Source organism: Camelus bactrianus, chromosome 11, assembly GCF_048773025.1.
Source record: "Camelus bactrianus isolate YW-2024 breed Bactrian camel chromosome 11, ASM4877302v1, whole genome shotgun sequence".
In the NCBI taxonomy this organism is placed as follows: Eukaryota; Metazoa; Chordata; class Mammalia; order Artiodactyla; family Camelidae; genus Camelus; species Camelus bactrianus.
Genome location: NC_133549.1, coordinates 7,211,867 through 7,238,021, shown reverse-complemented (window position 1 = coordinate 7,238,021; position 26,155 = coordinate 7,211,867). Strand labels below are relative to the sequence as shown.

Genomic DNA, 26,155 nt, shown 5'->3' with positions numbered 1-26,155 from the left:
ATCACAGGGAACTATATTCAATATCCTGTAATTAACCTTTAATGAAAAAGAATATGAAAATGAATATATGCATGTATATGCATGACTGGGACATTGTGCTGTACACCAGAAATTGACACATTGTAAATGACTGTACTTCAATAAAAATATATAAACAAAAAATTTTTAAAAAGTGAACCCTACTTTTCAAAGCCACAAAAATGACCCCTGCCTTAAGAAACTCACCTAGACCTTTTCATTCCCCTAAGATTGCATGTCTACAGTTAAGATACCTGGCTGTAAGCCAGGGGCTGGTGTTGGCAAAGCCACTCACAGCCCGTCATGTCAATAAAGTTTTACTGGGACAGAGCTATGCCCATTTATTTATAATCGGTCTACGGCTGCTTTTGAGTCATTGTGACAAAGACAGAATGACTCAAAAAGCCTGAAATGAATGCTAGTCCAGCTCTTCACAAAAGAAAGTTTGCTGACCCCTGTTCTCAGCAATAGTGGGCTCTGTAAAAAATGCAGAATATAGTATGTATTCCTTGAATGTCAATTTATTGGAAGATGTGGAGAAAAACGCCGAGGAAACCAGGTGAAAGCAGCCCAGCGCCCTCCCCCAGCATGTCCCCTAGTCACCCCGCCAACTCGTACAGTGTCCGCCAGGGGATCTCAGAGACCCGGCACCCGGGGGTTTTGGGGGCAGACACCCTCTTTATAGCACATACCAGGGTCCCAGGCGGCCGGGAGGGACACCACTATTCAGTATAAACCACACTGTTTGCACGAGCTCTTCGGTCACAGTGCGCTGCTCTGCAGTGGGCTAGGCAGCGGAAGCCCTCCCGGAGTCCCAGGTCCCGGATACCACCCAGGGCCAGCCTGACAATCCAGGCTTTCTAAGGACAGCAGCACAGGCCTGTCAAGCTATTTCATGAACACCCACCCACTGAGAAAGACTTGTAAACTGAAGTTAACACGAGTGAAAACACAAACTCACCACATCCACTAGATTCATGGCCGTCTGAAGGAGATAGCACTGGGCCGCCCCTCTCAGCAGAATCTGATGTGTGATCATGGTGCACTGGAGGACATCCCTGACACCGGAAAAACACATGTACATCATGACCCCAAAGACTGCTCTGATCACTCGTGAGCACTGACACCTGGGCTGGTAACATCTACACTTTCTAATGCACAAGGTCACTGCCAGGAGTGTCTCAAAGCTGCTATTTTCCACTAAGGCCTCAAACAGAGCTCAATTTTAATAGGAAACAAATCTCTTTTAAAAGTAAGACTATAAATGAAGATACTTTCAAAGTAAGAATTTTACATTTTTTTCCAATACTTTGTAATTAATATTGCCATTGGATATTTTCTCTCTAGTTTCCTACATACCAACATAATAAAAACAACTTACAGGCCTTATTTTAAAGTGATCAAAATCCAACAGTATGTATTTATATAAATGTAATATATCTAAATTCTTATTTAATATATTTAAATTAGTATTTAAATACGTTACATTTATATAAATATATTTACATTGATACCTTTAAATTAGCATATATTAGTATACATAATATATTATATATTAGCTTTATGTATTTTTATATATAGCCTTATATATCATACATTAATATATATTAGTACATATGTATAAATTATGCTATATTTAAATTAGTAATTCATAAAACAAAACAAGTTCAACTATATAAATAATAGTTTTTTTAAATTTACTTTTTTCTTATATAAAATTAAGAGCAAAAAAAATGCCAATGCCAGTATTAACTAAAACCACTCACTATGGGTTAAAGCAGAAGGGAAAACAAAATTTACTAATGGAAAGTTTTGACAAATAAGCATATGTGAACACACACAGAGTAAATTACCTGAGGGCAAGAAGGCCTTCTATACCCAGGGCTTTACATCTTGGGATGTTTGCCAAAGCCTTAGACAGAAACAGAATGGGAACAGCACACCAATGTCTACTTGTCATCCTCTGAATAAACTTTAACAGGAAACTACCTGAAAGAAAGTTTTAAGGAATCACTGTTGCCAATAAGCACATGAAAAGATGCTCAACACCATCAGACATCACGCAGGGAAATGGAAATCAAACCCATAAGGATGTAACTGCACAGCCACTAGGGCGGCGCTAATTCAAAGGACAGATAGTAACCACTGTTCACAAGGACATGGAGAAACTAAACTCATCCACTGCCGGTGGGAATGCAAAACGGGGCAGCTACTGTGGAAAACAGGCAGCTCCTCTAAAAGCTAAACACAGAGTTATCATACGACCCAGTAATTCCACTCCTAGGTATATAACTAAGAGAAGTGAAAGACTATGTTCATACAAAAACTTGTTCTGTGAATATTCAAAGGAGTTATTCATAACAGTTAAAAGCAGAAACAATCCAAACATCTACCAACCAATGAGCAGATAAATAGAATGTGAAGTATCTCTGCAGTGGAATATTATTCAGCCACAAAAAGGAATGAAATATGAATACATGTTACAATACAGATGAATTATACTACGTGAAAGAAGCCAGGCATAAAATAAAGGGCCACATACTATATGATTTCTTTTATATGAAATGTTTAGAATACACAAATACACAAATTTTTTATATGAAAAATTTAGAATACAGACAGAAAGTAAATTAGCTGACAGGAGCTGGGGACACGGAGAATGAAATATGACTGTTTATCGGCACAGAATTTCCTTCCCCAGATGATGAAAATACTCTGGAATTAGTGATGATGGGTGCACAACTTTGTAATTATACTAAAAACCACTGAACTGAACAATTTAAAAGAATAAATTTTGTGGTATGTGAATTATACCTCAAAAAGGCTGTTGGAAAAAAAAAAATCAACATTATTTCCATTTAATTCCTTTTAATAAGGTAAGTATTCTACTATATTACAGAGATTCTAGTAACCATGAAGTTATATATATTTTTAAAGTTAAGGTAAAAGATACATTTTTTACTGTTGCAAGCCATTCTTCTGTTACAGATATTAAAAAAAAACAAAAACAGGATAAATAGCAAGGGTAACTGGCCTCTGGTATCTGCAAACAATAGTATCAGATCTTTCTCACAGGCTATTTCTTACCTCCCCTGGATCTAATCACTATAATTAAACCATTTTGAGATAACAAAGGGGTGGTGCTTTATTGTGCATTCTCTGCTGATGTGTGATACCTTAAGGACCTTCATGCCATGTAGTTAATGAAAATCTGACTGCTTCCTCAGATCATCACTGTAGAATGATTTTTAGGAAATCCTTGGGAGCTCCTAGAAGGGTGCTACCTGTATTTTATATCTCCCAAAGTGTCTAGCACAACACTGGAAATTGTTGACTGAAAATCAAACTACAAAGTAAAAAGTGTAAGTAGACGTCTCACTTGTCCTCCCTTCTGGTGGACTAACACCCGACACGTGACACGAGGAATGTGGTAACAGCCAAGCTTCCATTTCACAGTCTTCACTTGGACAAGGGTCTACCAGGTGCCCAGCACTGCCACAGACACCAGGCCCCCAGCCTCTAAGAGGATAGCTGACCACTATCCTCTCACTCACTGTGCTACAGGCAACGGGATCAGCAAATTCATCCCCAGACTGTAAACTTCCAAACTCTAGCAAGCCACAGAGTAGCTCTGACAGGTACTATCGCCACTTTATTTTTTTTTTAATTAAAACAATCAATATTCTGTAAACCTAAAGCCGTGATTACACAGATGACCATCTTTTCCCTTTCCTGACTTTTGAATAGATATCACTATTGGTAATAATAAAATAACCAGGTTCACCCTGTTTGCACATTAAATACCAAAGAAAAAAATACATATATTTCATAGCAAGGGTCACAAAGCCCATAATGAAATAAAGATTTAGAAAGCAGAGTAAATCCTGTGGATCAGCAAGCAAAATAACACTGGCTTTGTGCTTTGTTTACCAACATGTTTCATCAGCAAGAATAACACGTCTCCAGCCTGAAAAAGTGGGATATTTCTGGGACACAAGGTCTTACAAAAAGCAGTAATTTTTCCTTATCTTTCCGAGTCAGTACCTACAAAGAGGCAAGTCTGCCACAATGGATATTCTGTTTACAACTTTCTCCTAAGCCCAGGTTCTTTCTTTCTCCAAACTATTTTGCTGATTTTTGAAACTGAATAGAGACAATTAGAAAGAATGGCAAACTGCAGCACACATTAAAAAGCCGCTTCCATGGCACACCAATGCAGTAAAGGGTGTACTCAAAGTCCACGGACGCCTGTTCAATTCTGACAAAATCTCCATATCCTGGAAAACGGAATTATCTTGACAATACTGATTGTAATAGTCATAGGATAGTGCTTATAATCAACAAATTAAAAATTTTAAAAATTTAAGCTAATAAATTAAAAAGAAACTCTTTGCAGACACATACTTTTTATTTCTTCTGGAAGAAGAGAAATGTAAGCAACTAAAAACTTCTGTAACTTCAGTCCCAATGGTGAACCACTTCCTATCAGCTGGCCTGGGGACCTATAGACAAATGGAGAAAAAAAAAAAAATTGAAATCTATTTACAAATAAGTATACTGAAACTAAATGCAATGTGGCCCAAGTGTGTTTCAACAATAAAACTATATTCTTTTCCTGAATTTGCATTTTATTTTTCAGAAAGATCTTGAGGCTCCTCCTGGTCCCAAAAACATCCAGATCTCCCAGGAAAACGGAAGTGAGTGGTGTGCTCTATCTGAGCAGGCACGGACTTCCTTTTTACGGTACTTTCTCTGACACATATATGTGAATCTTGCCAAATAGTATCATTTAAAAAAAGTCTAAAAGTGACAATTTAAAATTATATTTTACTGTTTCCAACACATAATCCAATAATTTTAAAGAAGTAACATTCATAGAAAGACGTAGGTTGGTAATAAATCACTTCTGAAAGAGCATTTAATTTGTAACATCTACTAAAGCCGTGTTTCCTTCCTGCCTGCCATCCACTTTTGCCAGGAACATCACCTGTTACTTGAACAAATGAGTGTGCCCGGAAATTGAAGGTGCTGCACAATGAACACGTCTGTCCGTGCCTTCAGAAAGCACCAAGCTGGTGTTACTGCTCTCCAGCTGCCTAACTGCTTCAGAAAATGATTCAATAGTAACAAAGTATCTGAAAACTAAAAATAATTTTCAAATCAACCATTGCTCTGCTCTTTTGATATTTATTAAATAGAACTAAATATTAATATAACTTAGACTAATCTAAAAATTTTAAAGAAGTTGGTGGTGAGGGTTTTTTCTGTTACAGGTATACCAAAAAAAAGACTTGCAAATATAAATTTAATTATCAGAGTTAGAAAGGTAACAATTTCAAAAGCGAAGGACATTTTTGAAGATGTAATTCAAGGGTACAGATGATGCTCAGAAAATGAGGGCAAGACACAACACAGACAAACTCTTCTCATTATCAACTTTGACAAAGGGTAAAGGTGGGAAATAAATAATGTATTCTGGAGAACGGCCGCCCCATCAGATATGGAAATGGGGAAGTCAGAATGGGCCCCGTGGTGCTGCTCTGGAAGTGGGTGCATTAACGGATGGATTTCAATATGGATGGATGAACGATGGACAGACTGCTCAGCAGACAGAACTAAGGAACAGATGCACACACACACACACACACATACAGAGGGAGAGAGGTGACGATTAAACAAATGTGACAAAACATTATCATGTAGGGAAGTGGGTAGAAGGCAAATGAGCATGTGTGTATTATCCTCACAACTTTTCTATGGGTCAAAATCAAAAGAAAAAGGGGAAAATAAAGGGTTAAGCGTTGGTTAGCCAAAACCACTACAATTTCCAAGAGGGCGGAAACCAGGCAGGAGGGAGGGAAAGAAAGCTCTGTGAGATGCCCTTTCCGGAAGCCCAGGAATGGAAGGGCCCAAGTAGGAGAGAAAAGAAAAAGAGGAACACCCGACGTAACTAAAAGAAAGGCAGAAGGAGTAACAAACGCAGAAGGGACGACATGGCAGGAAAGAGCTGGACGTCTGTGAGGCAACGTGTACTTATGCATCAAACGCATTAAACAGCCTGGTCACTGTCACACTCACGTTACCCTTGTCTATGAAGCGCGTATCACTGCACGGCTGCTTGATAACAATGCGTGTTTACCTGCTATACAGAGAGCTCTCTGAAAGTGCGTCCATCAATGGTCCAACAATAAACTAAAAAAAGAAAAAAAAAAGGGAAAACAGTATTTGGTGTTAAGTTGTAACTGTAATTTTGAAAAGTCAGCCTGCCCCACCCGCACATCCTACACAGGCAACAGAAGAGCTGTTATAAGCAAAGCTCATCTCTTCTGCTGGAGGTTAGCTTATGACAGCCTTGGAGGACACCTTAATTCTACCAGAATGACAAAATATCTAATTTCGCCACCTGATAAAAACCTACGGAACACTGAGAAGAGAATACACATGTTAAGAAGGAAGGAAGGAATCCAAAGGAGGAACACATGGTGGAAAATGTGGAAGTCTATCCTCAAAACTATCACTAGACAAAGGCAAGCTCACAGGAGAGCAAGAGGTGGGGAACGGAGGGAACGGTGCCTAGTGCAGCACTATCCACGCAGTGGGACAATGAGGGAAGTTTACTCAGGCTCCCTCTAAAGGGGGGCTCAATTACCATCCCCGAGTCAGTGATCGTATGGCTCACAGGCACCATAATATAAAACTTGAAAGCACAGCTGTGATCGTCACAATCTCTTTGCTTTGGGTGCTTTCTGACAAATGGAAGTGTAGACGCTAATAACACAGCTCAAAAGGCCACGTATGCTCAATACAGTGGATAACTGGAGGCGCAGCATCACTGGACAAGCAGCAAGACTTCAGAGACTCAGGACCGTGGAACAGGACCGCCGACAAGCTTCTGGCACAGTCTTCATGCTGCTGACTTCTGCTCAGAACACTGACACCGAAGAGCTGCTTTTCCACACTGGTCACGAGGCCGGCAGCCTGTCGGCAAACTACATTACAGGAAGTCTTTCCAAGTACGATAGCTGAGTTTAGAGAAACAGGATTTGACGTACGCAAATCTGTAAAATGTTACTCATAATCTTAGAGCCCTAGTATTTATTTCTGAAGATCTCATCTGCTGCAACGGATGCCTTTGCCTTTCGTCCTTTGACAGAGGCAACGTGTGGACGGAATCACTGTCATTACCTCAGAAAATTCTGGTGAAAATGGGAGAACCCTTGTTTCACACAGCTCCAAAAAATGGGTAACGCCTTCTTTGGTCAGGATTTTGTTTTCACTTTCAAACATTCTTTTATAAATACACAGGTGCCAGGATGGGTGGAAGAGCCAGCATCCTGTGGAAATAAACACGCAGCGCTGACATTTGCTTCTCACACAGTGTCCCTACACAGTGGACGATATATTCATAAACAATCACACGCACAAACATTAATTTCCCCGCACCGCTACGAACTTGAGTTTCTTTTTAATCACACCCAAGAGTATGTAATCACTAAGGGGCCAAAATAACTTCAGTATTCCATTTTCAGATAGTTTTATTTAGAAAGACCGCAAGCAAATGCTATGGCAGCTACAGGGTACAAAAGTTAAATGTTACCCCACGCACGCGGGTTGGAACCTTAGATCTGGGGTGGTTTCAGTCCACTTTTCTCTTACCTTACTTCCATTTGTTTCTCATACAGAAACCTGAAACTCTCTCCCCTCTGCTCAACACCCTTGAGTGGCTTCTCAAACCTCGTAACAGAATCAGAACAAGGCAGGAACTGACCCTGACAACAATCCCAGGCTTACCGCACCCAACCACTATCCTGTGCCTCCCTGTTCTGCTCCTCTGGTCCCGTCTCAGGGCTCCGGCACCCAGAGCCCCCTCCTCAACTTCCACGTCATTCCTCAGGCAGGCCCTTCCTGACCGCCCTCTCCAGGGTGTGGCCTCGCTCCCTGGAGAGTTCATTTCAGCCTCTTGTATGGGACTTATGATCAAAACTATTGGTTCATGGAAAACAGACAAAAATCAAGTGCAGAACATCTGTCTCACCAATTTAGCCCAGTGTTTAGGATGCTCTGGACACTAAAGTAAACATCTATTAAGCAAATATATAAATGAGTGAGGAACAAAAAATGAAATCTATAAGCATTTTAGAGATACTTTAACTCTTTTGAAATATCCTAATTCTATTTTTGAAAATACAGCATTTTTTTCAGCTCTCGCATTCTATGAATAAATCAATCCATTTGTGTGTGTGTAATTTACAGCAAGATGCCTGTTCAGTTCTTTGGCAATGGTAATTTTTCAAAATCTGTCACTGCTATTTGATTTGGTTTGCCATGAGTTGAGGGCAGAACATGGTAATAAGAGAATCGTTTTAATAGTAAATGCATAAGTGAAGTCACAACAGGATTGAATTAAATTCTAGCCCCCGGTGGAACTGTAGATTCTTACGGTCTGAGAAAAACCCCAGTGTATCAGAAAACAAGCACAGCAATCAGCTAGTAAAGCTCAGTCCCTAATGGGCTCAAGCTGTTAAAGCTGTAATTACCTAAAGCAGGCCTACAACTCACTTACCTAGGTTAATCTCATGTGTAAACACGATCATGAAGCACTTTATCATTCATGTGAATACAAGACACCGTCAGCCTACATTTAGCTTTTCCACTGATCTAAACCTAATTTCATAAAATAATTTTAGGAAGCTCTCCAGGCTTCACTTTATTTCTCCTAAAATGCTCACATAATACCGTACTGATTAAGGACCTAAAACCAAATTTAAAACAATACCTTGGAATTTTCTCTTCCTAAGAAGTCCAACCTACAGAGCAGTAACTGAAACCCCAAGAAAGCAACTCAAACAATGAAACAGATATATGGAGAATAAGAATGGAAAGCAGTTAAAATATAAAATTAAAAATGCATAATATGCCATCATTAAAACATTACCAAAGAGTCCTTATCCCTTAAGGCTATATACTGAAATAATTTCAGATGAAATGATGTGCTGTCTAGGAATGTGCCTCAGAATCATTCGAGACAGGTTACGTGTAAGGCAGAGGCTGGCCACAAGCCGCTCACTGTGGAAGCTGGGTGATGAGGGTTCATCATATCAACTCGTTTTCTATAAATGTCTGAAATTTTTCATAATCAAAAGCTTACTAAATTACCATACCTCTAAATTATAGAAAACTCTGCAGCCACTTGGTATTAAATTCTCAAGGACTATTTAAGGATATAGGTAAATGCATTTGGATACCACCGCTGAGTGAGAAAAAAATACTACAATCAACCCACAAGGTATGTATCTGGAATGTCAACAGCTGGCTCTTGGTGGCGGCAAATTCATTTATTCATAAACATCCTCCACAATGAACAGCGTTTGTTATAAAATCAAGGGGAAAAACGAAATGTTATAAAAAATCAAAATGGAAGTATTACCATTTTCCTCTGACACTGCATATTCAAACAGATTGTTTAGCTTTGGTAAAACTGGCTTTATAACATGTATCTGAAAACAAAAGCAAAAAGCCATATGAAATGAAAACTCACCTTTAAAAACTTAAAAGAATTTTTCATCTATTTATATAACAGTAGCTCTTCTGTTCCCCGCCCCCCACCTCCCCACTATGCATAATAAATACGCAGAAGGTGCCTGATTGCCCAGTTTTTCAACTGTATGAATTCAGGGCTGTGAGACGGAGTGTGGCAAAGCTAACAAATGCAACCCAGAACAAAGTTACAGTCACGTCACAATTAGGGCCTGAGCATAAAGGACATCATGTAGTCCTCAACGGTCCCAGGAAACAGGCAGGGCTGATAATACCACTGTACCACAAGGAGGAAAAAAACTGAAACACTTTAGTCACTCAAGTCGTTCAAGGTCACACATTTAGAAGCAGAGCCAGTCAGAGTTCAGTGCTCCTTACTCTTAGACTGCGCTGTAGATACCAGAGGCTAATTTATACGTCCTTCCAATTAAAGGTAAATCGGAATTTCTGAATAGTGAGATCTTAACAGATCTACGGATTAAGGAAAACCATAAAATTCCATATGACTTTCTCTACTCCTCATCCAAGCATCTGCATATATATTTAGCACATGTGAGTAATTCCTCATTTCAGGCCACACCGCGCTCAGTGTGCGTTTGCACTGACACCTGGTAATGACTCGACAGACGGCTGGCCCCAGAGTGGCCTGCAGCTTACAGACTGGGAACCCCTACACCAGGGCTTCCCCTGGGAACATGTAAAACATTCAAGTTCTCAGGTCCCGTCTCAGACCTACTGAATCAGAAACTTGGGGTACCAGATCCAGCAATTTATACTTAAGCCACCTGGGAGACTTTAAGGACTGTTACAGTTTGAGAACCACTGCACTGCATTAGGTAATCTTAAGAGATTCCTCTCAATTAAAAAATTCCATGATGCTAAAAACACGAACTCAAAGTCAACTGAAAATGATTTTTCAACTTTCCATTCTCAGGACCACGTATGCAAAGACAAAAAGAAACCAAAAAAACTAAAAAGAAAAGCAAAAACAAACTCAAAGGACTAATAATTACTTAATAATAATTTACCTTTGACTTTAAGTAATATTTTCCTAAGTGTGTATTTCTTTTGTTGATTACTCATAACATCAAGGAACTAAAAACTAACAAACGCTTAAGAAGTAAATGTCAGAGAAGATCGAATACACCAAATTCTCTGAATGATAATTTAAGTCAACTGAAAGTATTCTTTAATTTCCTGAGCTTATATTCAATTTTAAATTGCATCTACGCCAGGAAACAAAGTACACTTGTATTCTATTATGCTATATCCAAGCTGGTCTTTTTGTCTTTTTTAATTTTACAGAATGTTTGAAGAAAAGAAAATAAAAACCTGCATCTACATAGGACTGTTAATATAGGAAAACACTTACCTGATTTCCTTCAAAAGTTTCCATAATTAAAATATAGTTTTCCCAAAACTTTAGCAGCTCATCTTTTTTCTTCTCAGACCACCAAAACAGACTTGGGCCTAATATGGTTTAAAAAATAAAATTAGTTCCAAGACTTAGTTCCTAAAGTAGAAAACTTCATTAAGTTTCTAAATGACAGTAGTTCTTAAAATTACGCCACTATTACCAAACATTGCATTCTCTAACAATAGAGAGCTTTAAACATGACTTTTGGTTCTACGTTCTTAAATTTGAGCAAGTATCTAAGGGTCACCAGACATCCAGAGAAGCCTCCAAAGATTGAGACTAAAACAAACAAATAAGGAAATCCAGAAAAAACAAAACTATGCAGGAAAAAGAAAACCTAAACAAGAAAAAAACTTTCACGAATATTTTAAGGGGAGGTAAGAGAAAACAGTGCAGTTATGATATAAGAAAAGACACTATTAAAAAGAAGAGAATCCAAGAATGAAAAAGATCACATGAGAACACAAGCTGACAGCAAAAACAAGAAACTCAAAGAAAGGACTGGAAATAAAGTTGAGGCAATCACCCAGGAAGTGGAGCAAAAAGACAAAACCATAGAAAATCGGAGAGAAAAGATGCCTTGAAGACCAGTCCAGGAGGTCCAATATTCAAAAAGAGGACAGAAAGTGAACAGGGAGGAAGGAAAGCAAAGTCACTTGGGAAAATTTCCCAGAACCAAAGGACATGATTTCCAGATGGAAGAGGCCCACCAAGTGCCCAGCACAGGGGTATAAACAGGCCCATGCCAAAACTGGAACAGCGGAATCCCAGGGACACAGCCTCCACGATCTTCCACGGAGAAAACATCACATCTAAACAAACACGATTCAGGATGGTTCCAGACTTCTACCCAGTAACAACAGAAGCTCTAGCTTCTAAGACAACAGATCAACGCCTTTAAAATCTTGAACAGCAATGTCTTTCAAGCTAGACCTCTACCCCAATCAAACCTTCGATCAAATGATCAAATGTGAGAGCAAAACAAAGGCTCTAGACATGCTTGGTCTTGGCTCCCACTTGGGACATAAAAAGCCACATGAGAACAGGACTGCCATACCAACGAAGAGAAAAGGCTGGATAATCTACAGGAGCCTAAGCTTTTGGGGGTGCCCGTCAGAGAGCTGAGGTTGCAGTGCAACCAGGAGTTGTGAATTCCAAAGGGCAGGACGCCTCCCAAGAATAGACAGGACACACAAACTGTTCTGCCTCTGGCCAAGCAGAAGAGGAAGTGATGGTCACTAAAATAAAAATCAGTTAAGAAATAAAATAAAATTTTGACAAGTTTTCAAAGGTCAAGTGGTCCCAATGCCAAGAGATAAAATAGGAAACAATACCAGGCTTAGTGATGGTCCAGGTATAGAACTTGTACATAATCAAGATGATTAGTATGTTAAAGAATCTAGCAGAAAAGATACACAACATGCACGAACAGATGGGGACTTTCAGGAGATGAAAACTATAAAAAAAAGTGTCAGATGGAAAGGGCAGAAATAAAAACATCAGAAATTAAGGATCCTTTGACAAAATTATCAGATATGCAAGGTCTTAAAATTTTTTATCAGAAAAAAATTATCTCAGGAAACTAATGGAAAATGAACTACAACAAAATAAATGAGTAAACCAAAAAAGAAGATATGAACTCCAGGAAACAAGAGCTCCAACACAGGACTCAGGTAAAGGGAATCCCCTGGATGATGGTGAAGGCAGATCTAAGAATGTCAGCTGTGCACCAGGCTGAGCTTGTAAGAGGGCACCGGGAGAGACTTCTTTGGGAAAGTTTATAATGCCAGATGATCTGACTTTGTACAGCAAAGATTTAGACAACTAAGAATTTGGGGCTGAATTAGTGATAAGCATGGAGATAACCAAACAAATTTTAAAATGACACAAATCTAGGAAAAACCTGCAGGAAGGAAAAAATCATCATAGTTTACTACATACATCACCTGTGAACAGTATTTTCATGGTCATAATTTTGTAAATGTTGAACCCACACTTAACCAAAATGATAAGTATGACAAAGGATTTTATGATATAACTAGATTATTTCAAGATAGAGGGCAAATACCAAAATAATCAGCTAGAAGAGGTAAAAGTGGTTGATCTCTCTGAAAGGAGGGAAACTAGGGGGGAGGGGCAAGCATGGAAAGACCATTATCTTTAAATCTGCAGGAGGATTGACTCTTTAAAATAAACGCATGTTTAACTTAGGTAATTTTAAAAATGTTTTCCAGTGACAACTCTTATTGGATGATCACCAACTTACGGACCATTAAAATATTACTATCTCATGTTTTCAACTTACAGAAAAATCTAATCTCCTCACAACTTCAACCAAGCAAAAATCCTTTACCAGTATAAATAATTACATAGCTACAGGTGAAAGACTAGAAAATTTGCATCTACTGAGGCAGTTTTGAATCACTCAATCCACTTTGGATTTTGACAGCTCAGAATGAACTTAAGATGACTTTCACATACTTCAGCGAAGTAACCAAACTGAAGGGCCTTGCTATTTCATCTGCTCTTGTTCTGCAGTAAAGCGGTAGGAATTCATTCCTACACAGGCTCAGAATGTTAGAAAAAAATTAAAACCTCATTCTTTTCAATGAATTGCAAAAATATCCTCAAAAGGTCGACTTAAGGCCCATATGCTGAACAAATCCTGTTTAGAGAACTACCAAGAGAAATTTCAAGAGTGTGATGGTTTCCAGGACAAAATTCTAACACTCAAGAGTCAATTCACCGATCAGTACTTGCAAATAGTTTTCCTACTGCTCTGATGGGCTCTAGCCCTTCATTAGAACGGACCTACCACGATATAGGAACAATTTGGTCTGTAAAATCCTGCAGGGGCTCAGTCCCCTTCCTGAATTACTGCGTGGATGCAGTATGTCACTGCTGTGGGTCAGAAAGGTGAGGAAATGCAGACTATTGCAGTGATTTGTTGTCACTTCAAAGAACAACGTCGAGATGACGTTCCCCAGGTTTTTCGGGCTTTCTGGGAACCATGAGAATAACCAAATTCTGTATGGATCGCGGAGATGACCCCTGGAGCTGACTGTCGGAAGCAGAGGACCTCCCCCCCCAGAAAGTCAGGCAGGGATGGGCAGAGGAACAGAGGGACAAGTACCAGTTCCTTCCTGGGGGGCGCACGCGCACTCCGCCCCCAGCTCCGCCGACACCTCCACCGCGCGCTGCAGCAAATAGCGCGCCCGCTTGCGCGTCAGGGCGTCCTCGGCCTGGGCCAGCCCGGCCTGCACGGTCCTCCAGAATCGCCAGCAGCGCCGCGCGTCCGGGCCGGCTTCGCGTGCGGCCAGGGCGCGCTCCACGCCGGGCTCGGGCAGCAGCTTCTCGGCCAGGGCGCTGAGCACCAGCAGCTGCGGCCCGACGCGGCCCGGCCCCGAGGGCGCCCCAGGCGCGACCAGCCCGCCCCACACGGCCCGCAGCGCCGCCCCGCCGCACTGGCCCAGGGCCGGCAGCAGCCGCCCGGCCACCAGCGCCGCCGCGTCCTCGGCAGGCCCCGCCTCGTCCCCGCCCAGCGCCAGGCCGAGGGCGGCCTGCGCCACCCGCTCCAGCAGCGCCGCGTCCTCGCGGGGCCGCAGGCAGGGCCCTACGGCCGCCAGCACCTCCACGGCCGCCTCGGAGGCCCCCTCGAGGCCAGGCGCCCGCCCCACGGCGACTAAGTCGCGCAGCGCCTCCTCGGCCAGCGCGGCCGCCAGCTGCGGGCCCCCGGCGAGGCGGGCGCACGAGCGCAGGGCCGCGCCCGCCGCCCTCAGCAGGCGCCGGCGCTGGTGGGCCGGGGAGCCGGGGTCCGCGCCGCCCGCGGGTCGCCCACGCAGGCACCGCAGCAGCGGCACCAGGTACCCGGCCGCGACCTCGCGCACCGCCTCCGGGAGCGCGCCCGCGCCGCCGGCACCGCTGGCCTCCTGGTCCTCGAGTCGCTGCAGAAGAAAGCGCAGCGTCTCCACGCGCTCCGCGGACGCCTCCCCGCGGCACAGCGCCCCAAGCAGGGCCCGGGGGTCCCGGCTCTGCGCTAGCAGCGCATCCGCGAGCACCCACTCCATTTGCCCCGCGCGCCGCCGAGGCCGGGCGCCCAAAGGAAGGAGCCGGCGTGCGCGAGTGCGTGCGCGTGCGCGGCTGGCCCGGGCGCGCGCCCGCAGGTAGGGGGCTTGGCTTCCCGCCTTGGTCCTCTCTGCGCGCTTTTGACAGATTCCACCAAGCACTACCTGGAGTCTGATCCGGTCCTTACGTTTTTAAGAAGAAAGGAGGCCCTCGTTAAATTAATATACAATCTACACTAACTCCATCGATTCCTAATTGGCGGTTGGCCTGCTCGAAGACACTAAATCAGGCGTGCCTGTGAGGATGGGCCAAAGGGAGGTATGTAAGTTGTGCTTAGGATCACCTCGAATCTCATTTTGACAAAGGTGCAGGCTGGCACCACCCACAGAGACTGACGCAGTGGGTCTGAAATGCGTTCCCGACATCTGCCTAAAAAATAAATAGCGAAACCAAGAATGATTTAGAGGCCATGGGAAGTACTGCATCTATGAGCTAGGGGTTGGGCTGAAAACAGGATGCCTGCGCCAGCGCTCGCAGTCAGATGCCCAAGCTGTGACTCTAGCCGCAGGTCTTCCCACACATGCTTGTGCTCCCACGTGCAGTCCCCAAAATAGTCCACGTGTCTGTATTTTCTGTATTTCTGACAGCATCTACTGCTAAACACAGAAACAGAAAACCTCACCTAAGCATGCACGGCACTGGTTTGGGTTCTGGTTCAATCCTAGGCAAACTGAATCAGTGACGTGGGTTTTCTTTGCCTTCTAACCAAAAAGATCTCTACATTGGTCAATGGAGAAGTCATAATCGCACCTTCAAAGTGGTTGTGTAGTAATCATAATGGATAAAGTGAAATTTAAACTTATTGAAATGTAAGGTTATTTTATGTAATTTAAAGTTATTTAAATTTTGTATTTTTGGTTTTATGTAATCAAAAGTTATTTGACATCATATGTGCAAGATTTTTTTTTCCTATTTCAGAGTCGTTCAGATTTCCATTGACAGAATGCATTAAAGGATTCCACTGTAAACCTATTCAGGATGTGTCAGTAAATATGCATTGCCTTCAGAATTCAATGTGCCAGTAAACTTGTTTCCTTCAACTTATATCCTTCATATACTATCAAACAAAAATGAGTCAAAGTCTTAAGCAGACACTTAACAAATGAAGGTATAAAAATAGAAGCATCTGAAAAGGTGTTCAGTATCATTAGTCATTGGAGAAATGCAAATGAAACCCTCAAAGAGATACTGCTTCATGTCCACTGGAACAGCTAAAATTTAAATGATTGAAAATATGAAATAGCAAAGATCAAGGAGGTGGAACTACTGAAACTCCTTACGTTACTGGGGGGTGTGTAACTGGCACGATCACTTTGTAAGATTGTTTTTAGTAAAGTTAAAATGTATCGACTTTATGATTCAGCAATTCCACTTCTATATATTTGCCTAAAAAAACATAAACATATTACAACAAAAATGCTTGCACCAGAATATTTTTGGCAACATTAGTCATAACCAAAAGTGTGTTACAACCTAAATGTCCATCAATAGACAAATGGAGAAGCAAATTGTGATCTATTAATATATTGATACTATTCACCAATAAGAGAATGAATTACTAATCCATACAACAATATGGATAAATCTCAAAAACATTGTGTTGAAAAAAAGAAGCCAGAGTTACAAAGTTAACATGCTGCATGATTCCATTTATGTGAAATTCAAGAATGGACAAAAGTGATTTGATGGATAGAAGTGAGAACAGTGGTTGCCTATGGGGAGTGGAGACTGACCAAAACATGGCACAAGGGAACTTTCAGAAGTGATGGAAATATTTTATCTTGATTAAGGTACTGGTTAGGCAGGTTTCACATTTGTTAAAACTCGAATTGAAGGAACACTTAAGATCTATGCATTTCATGGTGTGTAAGTTTCACCTTAATTTTTTCTTTAAATGACAGTAAAAAAGAATAAGTTGGCTTATGGCTTATGCATTTGTTCCCTGTTACCTACAAAATAAAGCCCACTGTAGAGAGTGCACTGGAGGCTTTTCAGGATCTGGTGAAAGCCAGCCAGCCTCATAACCCAGTTGCCCTACTCTGCCCTGTGTCCCAGCCACATGGAACTCTTTTCTCACCACGTGTTTGCACTGGTCACTTTCTCTGCCTGAATATTTCCCACACCCTCTCCTGGCTCACCAAGCTGGGCAGTGCTCCCCTAATTGCAAAGCTGCCCTCTTTTGTCTTCATCACACTTGACTCTGTTGAGAATGTCCTCGTCTTGAAACCTGTCTTCCTCCGGTTTTCATCAGACAGCTTCTTCCTGTTTTTCCTTTTGCCTATTTCCCCAGCTGTTTCTTCTCCATCTCTTTGGGAAGACTCCTCTTTCTCTTCCTGACCCATTCATATTGATGTTTCCAGAGTTATATCCTTCAGATCCCCTTTCTTCTCACTCTATAAATTTTCCCTGAAAAACTTCATTAAAACTATAGATTCAACTACCATTTACATGCTAAGGATGCAAGAAATCTGTATCTCCAGCAGAGATCTCTCTCCTGAGCTCCCAACCTATGTACCTACTGCCTCCATTTGAGAGATGTCTCCATTTGAGTATTACATCATTCTCAATCTTCACTTCTACCAGTGTAACCTCATTATCTTCACCTCCATCATCATTACCCCCACCCCCTGAGATTACACTTCTTCCCAGGTATTTCCTGTTTAGGGCAATGGCCATCAATCACTGAGGAACCCAAGTCAGACATCCTGGGAGCCAACAGACTTGCCACTTTCTTCCCTGATTCCCACCTCCAGTGGCTCCTCAAATCCATCCAAGAAACTTTCTAAACCTCTTGGTCCCCACCTCTCTGCCCCCCAATAACACCTTAGTATTAGACTCTCCTCATTTCTTGCTAGGATAACGGCAATCACCCCCTGCCTGATTCACTCTCTCCTGCAATACCCATGCCATGTTGCTACCAGGATGGTCTTCCTAAAATTAAACCACGGCTGCCCAGAGCCCTCAGAACAGTGTTTGAATTTCTTATCATAGCATCTGAGATGCCTCTTGAGTTGGCCCTGCCGACTTCTCCAGCCGCATTCTCCTCAGGCTCATATACATCTGGATTCTGAAGTCCCTCAAACATGCCACGTGCTCTCACTTGTTTTTTTTTCAAGAGCCCTTCCATCTTCTGGAAAGCCCTTACCTCCACTCCACCTGACGGGTTCTTTTCCTTTCAGGACACAGTTCAAACGTTATCTCTCCAGAAAGTCATTTCTAAATACCTTATACCTCTCACCACCACCCACCCTACCGAAGTGAGGTCACCCTCTCCCAGATTCCGCAAACATCTTAGCATATCCCTAACACGGCTGTGTTGTAGTTGCAGGTTTACTTCTCTGCCCCCACCCCTCCCCTCCCATGAGCAGTCTGAGGGCTGAGCAGGGTTTGTGGAGTTACGGCTTTCATCACACTAATCCCAGGGCCGGCATCTCTAGCTATGGCATGCCCGAGAAATGCTTACCTCCTACTCCTCACTGAAGACCCAGATTACCAGGCATCTCTGAGAAGCCCCTCACGATGGCCCTAATCATACTTCTTCTGCCTTCCCCAAACTTTCAATTGTGGGAACAATAGTGGCTTACAGTTACTTATCATACTTATAAATAAGACACAGTGATCTCTCTCTATATATATTATTGCATTTAATCCTCAAAACGACTCATGAATGAGGTGTGGTTATTTTTCTCACTTTACAGATGAGGAAGTTGGGAATGGGAGAGGGTAACCTGCCTCAGCATCACACAACAAGAAAGCCGCAGAGCTGTCCCACTCACAGTTGTGCCCTCTGCTGCTTTATCTCCAAAACACTGAGAAAGAAAAGTATGCAATTAATAGGTCAGGCTTCCTGCCTACATAATCTGCACTCCCAGTGCACACAGTAGGCCCTCAATAAATCACTGCTGTATGAATGAAAGAGTATGTGTGTTTCTGCCACAGCTTATGAATTCCTTGAGAAATAGGATGTTGCTTTTCATTCCTTGTCTCCTGCACACCAAACATTGTACCAGAAACATGGTAGTTAATAAATACTTCAAACTGGATGAAAATGAATTCAATATTGTACAGTGAGCCTGTTATAAATGGATCAATAGGAGAATTTCCAGTGACATAACTACTCTTGAAACATGATCCTTTGAAAGCTCCAAGTCCTTGCTGACATGCTTGCTGCTTTGAGGGACCGACGAGGCCCAGTGTGAGAACAGCCAGCTACCCCTCTTCATCCTCGTGGAGATGAGGGCTGGCTTTGCAAGGGGTATGTGAAGAGGGTTGAGAAGGGCTTGCTCCCCCTACTCCTTGCAATTTTTTCTGTTTCATCCATCCATGAATTAAGGTTTATGCCTAGTTGTTACTCTAACATCAAAAACAGCTTCCAGGGGTAGGGGTGTGGGGAAGATACAGCTTAGTGGTACAATGTGTGCTTAGCATGCACAAGGTCCTAGGTTCAATCCCCAGTACCTCCGTTAAAAATAAATAAATAAACCTAGTTACCTCCCCACCCTCCCCCAAAAGGTCATCATAGACAAGTGTTAGAGCCGCCCCTACCTTCTGTGTAGCCACTTTATTTTAGCTCATATATTCTCTCTGCCACCCCTTACCCCCAGCGCCGGCCCCGTGCTGTTTCCTAGGCAACACACGCGTGGTGCTGAGAAAGAAACCCTGCCTGTGCTTTGTCTCGTGGATAGGAATGTCCAGTGGTGGCCTCTGAGGACCCCCTTACAGGGATGTGCTCACTCCTTCACCTCTGGCTCCCGCAGCTGGCCGACCGTCTCACCTGCTTGGACCCTCACAGCGCTGGTTCCAACCTACGAAGAACTCAGATGTCTGGGGGTTGGTTGTCCACGCTGTATACCTTCCATCCTTCCACGAGATCGTTAAAGGAGGGCAGCCTGGATTCCCTTCACGCATAAATGCGGTTTCTGGGAAACACTTTTGAATTTTCATCCTGCCTCTCCTTATGTTCCTAATTTAAAATGGGCTCTGCTTTGGGCTCAGGAAGGGGAGAGGAGAGGAGTGAATGGGGGAGAGGAAGTGTGAGCGAGGGAAACGCTCCAAGGAAACGCTCTCTCACGTCTCCTTCCTACAGGAGTGTTTGCATAAACCCACTGTCCGCAGCTGTCCAGGCGCCCTGCAGGCGTTTGCCTCGGTCTCCACGGCGCTGCCAGGGAAGCAGTGGACTGGAGCGTCACCACCGTGTGAGTGCTGCAGGGCTAGGAGGTATCCACAGAAAACAGCCAATGATGGACACGCAGACGTGAGACAGGTACCCAGGGCTCAAATCCCACGGGAAAAGTTCTCCAGTGCCTGCGTCTCACATGCATTAGTGCTGTGGAAGGAGTGGGCCGTGGCGTGGCCCAACACCCTGCTCGGTTTAGAAGCTGACATTTCGCTGGACAGAAGATGGTGCTGTTGTCAATGCAGTGTGCTTTTTCCAGCCTTTCCACTTAGTGTCGGGTCGGTGGGGGGAGCAGTGACAAAGCAAGATTTCAGCTGGAGTCTGCAGGTTACCTCTGAGGGTCTGAGAGTTGGGGGGGAGCTGCCTGATAGGGCTCCGTCTGAGATTCTGGCCTTGCGATGTCTCCCACACAAGTCCTCAGAGAATCTCCACGGTGAAGATGCTGTCACAGTATTAGTAATCGGTTTATGTGGAGGACGACATCTAGAAAAGTCAAATTCCCGGTGGGGACCTGTGTCAGACCACAGGTTATTAACCCAATACCTAGCCTCCCTTCTTGCTGGCTCACAAAACCCTGAGTTTCTCCAGGCTGGCAGTAAGTTGACCCCTGGGGCAATGTCTCCTGCTCAGGCAGCCAGCAGGACTATGCTGTTCCCAACTTTTCAGCCTTCCTTCTAGTTAGGGAATACAGGCTGGGTTTGTGTCTCTGTCCTGGACAATGGGACTTAAGCAGAAGTCAGCTAGGGTATGTCTGGGAAAGCGTTTGCTTTCTGATGAAAGGAGAGGGCCTCACTGCCCCACACACAGTGTGCTCAACATCTTGAACCCAGGAGAGGACAAATTCTTATTAAAGGGAACAGGGAAGAAGGCTGGGCAGCAGCCTAGTCCTTGGAGCTGCTCAGCCAGCGCTCGCAAGTATGTGTCCGGGCTCACGGTTCTAGGAGGGACATCGGCCCCTGGTGGCTGAAGCATCTTTTGCAGAGTTTTCTGCACTTGCGGCCACCTGTTCCTGCTGGATGAGAACCCCTCCCCAGGTGTATTCTATGTCGCAGTATTCCCTCAACCCAGTGTGAGCATCTTACTACTTCCAAGCCGAGGGGCCACTTTCTGACCACTTACCGCCATCATTCCTGCCTCGACACATTCACTGGGCCAAGCCCTGCTGGTCCTGGAGGGCCCAATACAAAAAGAGCAGAACACACAACTGTCCCTGGCACCCACGTCCCCGGTCCCTTTGCTTCAACTCCTACTCAAGTGACCGGCAAGGTAAGGTGTTTAGATACTGTCATTAGCATCTCATGGATACGCACATGTGAGCGCTGCCCTTCCAGGAAATGAGATCTTTAGTCGTGTCGGCCTAATCGAGTGGTTCTCATCTCTGCCAAGTAGAATCACCAGGAATCTTTAATCCTGGGAGCAGCATGTTCACAGAGAATGTCTGGACCTCACCCTGGACCAGTGAAACTGGAAACTCCGAGTGCAGGGCACGAGCATCTGTATTTTTTCAGAAGCTCCACAAGAGGCTTGGGAACTGCTGGCATTGCTCTCATGGTAGACATGCACAGAAATTCGAGGAGGAAGGGATGAACAAAGCTTACATATCTGGGGACAAGCCATTCTTTCAATACTCAGCAAATCAACCAATTGTAGATAGATACCGTGTCATCTCCACTTGGGGTGGCCTCGCTCTTTGGAAGATGCACAGAAGGAGAGGTATTATAGGGAGGGAAAGGGTGGGACTCCCGTCTCTCCCAACCGCAGGAGGGACATTCTCGGGAACTGGGTGCATGTCTCTCCTAAGATCCCAAGGAAACCGTGAACGCCAGCCAATTTTCTACCAGCCTATCTTTTTTTTTTTTAATTTTTAAAAATTGAGGCACAGCTTATCTTTTTAAAAAATGTTTACTGTTTTATTTTTATCTAATTTCTACATGCTTCTTTTTAAAATTGAAGTCCAGTCAATTATAATGTGTTAACTTTTGATGCACAGCATAATGTCCCAGTCATGCTTACCTTTTAAACACAACCTAAGAGTTTTTACGAAGAAAAAAACCAATCACCCTTACTCCCACCTCTAGCTCCTTTCTTGTCCTTCTCTGTTTTTCTGCAAACCAAAGGGGTCCTGCCTGAGGGCGCGTCCCTGGCACAGTAATGGTGGCACGACCCACCCATGACGTACTTAGATCCCTGGGTCTGGGTTCCAAGGTCTCGAGTCAGATCCTTAAGAGTTTGGCAGGCAAGGGGGCAGGACTCAGTCTGCTCATGCAGTCTGTTTCTGAGGCAAAAACCAGAATTCTTAGGCTTTCTGTTGCTGTCAGAATCTTTCCCTCTGCTGCTTCTGCCCAAGGAGGCGGTGCCAGTATATTCAGTCACACACGGGTTCCTGTTAAATGATGAATTGTGCAGAGGGGAGGGCATAGCCAGCATGCATGATGTCCTGGGTTCAATCCCTAGTCCCTCCATTAAATATATATATATATATATTTATATTTATATTTTATATTAAATATATATATACACGTATGTTAAGTGTAACCACTATATTGGAAGAGCAGCACTGCAAAGGTGCAGGAGAGATCACTCACAGTCTCCTTAACTGAGCATTTAACATTCAAACCCTCTTTCTTTCTTTTTAAAAATTGTGATAAAATACACACGACATAAAATCTACCATCTTAACCCTTTTTAAGTGTACAGTTAAGTGGCATTAAATATAGTCACACTGGTGTGCAACCATCTTGCAAAACTGACACTGTCCCCACTAAATGGCTCCCCCTCCCCCCGCCCCTGGGAACCAGCATTCTCCTTTCTGTCCCTGTGAACTTGACCTCTCTAGGGGTCATACAGTGCTTGTCCCTCTCTGACTGGCTCGTTTCACTTTGCAGAGCGTCCTCATGTTGCATCCATGTTGTAAAGTATGGCAGGATTTCCTTCCTTTTTAAGGCTGAATAATACTCCTTTGTGTGGACAGAACACACTTTGTGTGTCCATTCATCCACTGATGGGCACTTGGGTGGCTTCCACCCCTTGGCTACTGTGAATAACGCTGCTATGAACATGGATGTGCAAACGGCTCTTGGAGTCCCTGCTTTCATTCTTTTGAGTATATACCCTCAGAGGCATTTCTTGAACCCCCTTTTCAGGAATGACACTACACTAAATACTATGAGGGTTAAAAAAATGAATATGACACAGTCTTGGCCAACCCAGTGTCGACAAGAAAATGCCTCCCCTCCGTCTGCAGATGTTGGTGGGGTAGGTAAATGGGAGGTGGCTGATGTAGTTAGAAAGATAGGACTGGTTTAAGGGGGTTTGAGTTAATTCAAGAAAAGGTAGAACATCACTGACAGATTCGGGGGCTTTTTTACCTTCTTGGTTAATTGGTTGTTTGATTTGTTAAAAGTCGAATTAAATTAAAAATAGAACAACCGGAGCTGAACTGAGCTAAAGAAAAATGATGCTGGAGTCCATATGTACTGTGAATTGAAGGGGGCAAGCCTGGAAATAGGGGGCCCAAGTTGGAGGCTTTGGTATCAGCCTGGATAAGAGAAAACCAGGGCCTTCACGAGCACGGTATCAGTGAGGATGGAAAAAAGTCCACGTCAGTCATGGCCAAAGCCCACTTGTCCACGGCTGAGCTCAGAGTGGCCAGCGTCCACCCACACAGGGCCTCTCTCTTAGGATCCATCAGCCTCTGTGGGAGGTAGAAAGTCTCTTCCCCTGGGTTTTCCTTCAATTAAGGAGCTTCTCCGTCCACTCTAGCCCCCGCTTCCTCGTGACCAGATGAAAGGCAGCCCAGGAGTGCACACCATTTCTCAGGGCTGTTTGGAACCTGGCTTTGAAGGGCAGAGTCTCCAAGCAGGAACCCCCACCGGGCACCTCGAGGAGCCTCTGGGCAGCTCGGTCCCTTTAGCTATCTTTAGTGTGCCTTTTAGATTTAGAAACAGCAGCATCCTGCAAAAAAAACCTCATCTTTTCTGCTTCCTTCAGGAAGAAAATTTCAATCTACACCTTCACCCTGAATGACACAGCGTCTGAGAGCCCGGCTTGCTCTCTTCCGTCATTATTTCCTTGCCATTCATCCCTTGAAGCGTAACAGAGGAGAACACATCGGACTCTATGATAGGTCAGTTCCTTTGGCTTTGACCACTGTGCCCTGTTTCCTAGGCTTAGTCTTGCTAGCTCTGCACTCTCGTAAAGATAACAAGTTGCAGAAGAGAGAATAACCTTTGTTTTGTTGGAAGTTTACAGGGACACCATGACCTGGCCCACGTGGATGGCTGCAGGAACAAAGAATTCCTGCACCAAGAAGTTTGCAACAACCAACCACAACCCCTCTCCTGTTTTTTCGTATAAAAGGAGCCTGTATTCTGACTGGAGGAGGATGGTTCTCCAAGACATTAGTCTGCCATCCTCTCGGTCGGCTTGCTTTCCGAATAAATTCGCTATTCCTTGCCCCAACACCTCGTCTCCCAATTTATTGGCCTGTCATGTGTGAGCAGAACGAGTTTGGACTCAGTAATAGAAGGATGTGAAAATCTCCCAAACTTAACAGTCCCAACACAAGCAGCAGACAATTGCAACTCATGGGGTCCCTAAACTATATTAAGACCGTGGTGTCAAGCTGGGAGTGGGGGAGGCTGTGCAATGACTGTGCAGTAATTGATACAAACCTCAAAGTAGCTCCCTAAGCTTGAACACGAACGTACTCCAAGTGGTCCTAGGATACTGGGTACATCTTAAAAGATTCATTTCTTCTAAATGACACTCTTTAGGAGCACAAGAAATCTAGTTTAAAAAAATCTACTTTATATTGTTCACTTGGTACCATTAAGACTGCTAAAAGAAAAAAACTTTGAGCCATATCACAATAGAAATATCGACATTTCACTTACTTATTCTTTTTTTTTAAATTCTAATATTTTATTGATGTGTCGTCGATTTACACTGTTAGTTTCAGGTGTACAGCAAAGCGATTCAGTTATATGTATATGTACATACACATATATTTTTTCAGTTTCTTTTCCATTAAGGCTCATTACAAGAAACTGAACATAGTTCCTTGTGCTGTGCAGTAGGTCCTTGTTGTTTGTCTAACACAGTGTGGTTACCAGAGGGGAGTGGGGTAGGAATGGATAGATTAGAAGTTTGGGATGAAGGGATACAGATTACTATAATGCCATATGACATCATTTACATGAGGAATCTAACAAATAATAACACAAATGAACTAATTATTATTTTGATTTCTTGAATGTGTGTAAGCACATTTGACTGTCCTTTATGATTGGATTACTGCATTCTGTTGATTCTTATTTTGTAGTTGTCTTTATTTCTTTGACAACTATGTAAGTTTAAAAAGCTAAAGATCTAACCTGTTCTTAGAAACAATAATTAGTACATATATGTAAACTGAAAAATGTGCAGTAAATTGTATATATGTATTTACACGCAATATAATGTGTATGTGCAGTCGAACTGTAATAATTCTACCTAATAAAACTGAAAAAGGAGAAAAAAATTTTAAAAATTTAAAAAAGCATAATAAGAGACACTGCAGATCTGTGAACAATGGTTCAATAGTTAACTAGGCATCATAAAAGGAAGTAATCCTTTGATATTTTGGCCTTAAGTCCGTGCACAACATAACTGAATAGCAAAGTGTGATGTAAAAGTCATCTTGCTAGGGTTTTCTTTATCTTCTCTTTGTATTTGCTCTTCAGTTTTTTCACCTGTTCTCTCCTTTTGATTCTTTCTCTTCTTTTCTCCCTTCCCCCACCTTTAAACGTGTTTCTCCTTTTTTCCTATATTCTCTTTCTTCCCCCTCCTCTCCCGCAGCCCCCCTTTGCCTCTGTCTCTTATAACTTCTCCTCTCTTCTTCC

At 43.1% G+C, this 26,155-nt stretch overlaps 1 protein-coding gene and 1 long non-coding RNA gene across 6 annotated transcripts in view; one reads left to right on the top strand and one right to left on the bottom strand.

The window, feature by feature from the left end:
- The window catches only part of TARBP1 (tRNA guanosine 2 -O-methyltransferase TARBP1), a 60,853-nt gene extending 45,814 nt beyond the window's left edge, over nt 1–15,039 (bottom strand). For all 5 annotated transcript variants that reach the window (XR_012509904.1, XR_012509903.1, XM_074373134.1 and 2 more), the window contains exons 1-8: nt 14,106–15,039; nt 10,928–11,025; nt 9,446–9,515; nt 7,204–7,352; nt 6,158–6,210; nt 4,423–4,520; nt 1,872–2,007; nt 980–1,076 (exon numbers count right to left, since the gene is read on the bottom strand). Coding sequence is in view for 3 of the 5 variants with exons in the window: in XM_074373134.1 (XP_074229235.1) it covers nt 980–1,076; nt 1,872–2,007; nt 4,423–4,520; nt 6,158–6,210; nt 7,204–7,352; nt 9,446–9,515; nt 10,928–11,025; nt 14,106–15,039 (1,635 nt within the window). In the remaining 2 variants the exon portion in view is untranslated. The remainder of the gene's footprint in view (nt 1–979; nt 1,077–1,871; nt 2,008–4,422; nt 4,521–6,157; nt 6,211–7,203; nt 7,353–9,445; nt 9,516–10,927; nt 11,026–14,105) is intronic.
- A 39-nt stretch (nt 15,040–15,078) lies between these two features.
- LOC123619118 (uncharacterized) lies at nt 15,079–24,734 on the top strand. The gene is made up of 4 exons (XR_006727656.2): nt 15,079–15,355; nt 20,184–20,360; nt 24,264–24,399; nt 24,525–24,734. It is a non-coding gene; the product is annotated as an uncharacterized LOC123619118 (long non-coding RNA).
- The last annotated feature ends 1,421 nt before the right edge of the window (nt 24,735–26,155 follow it).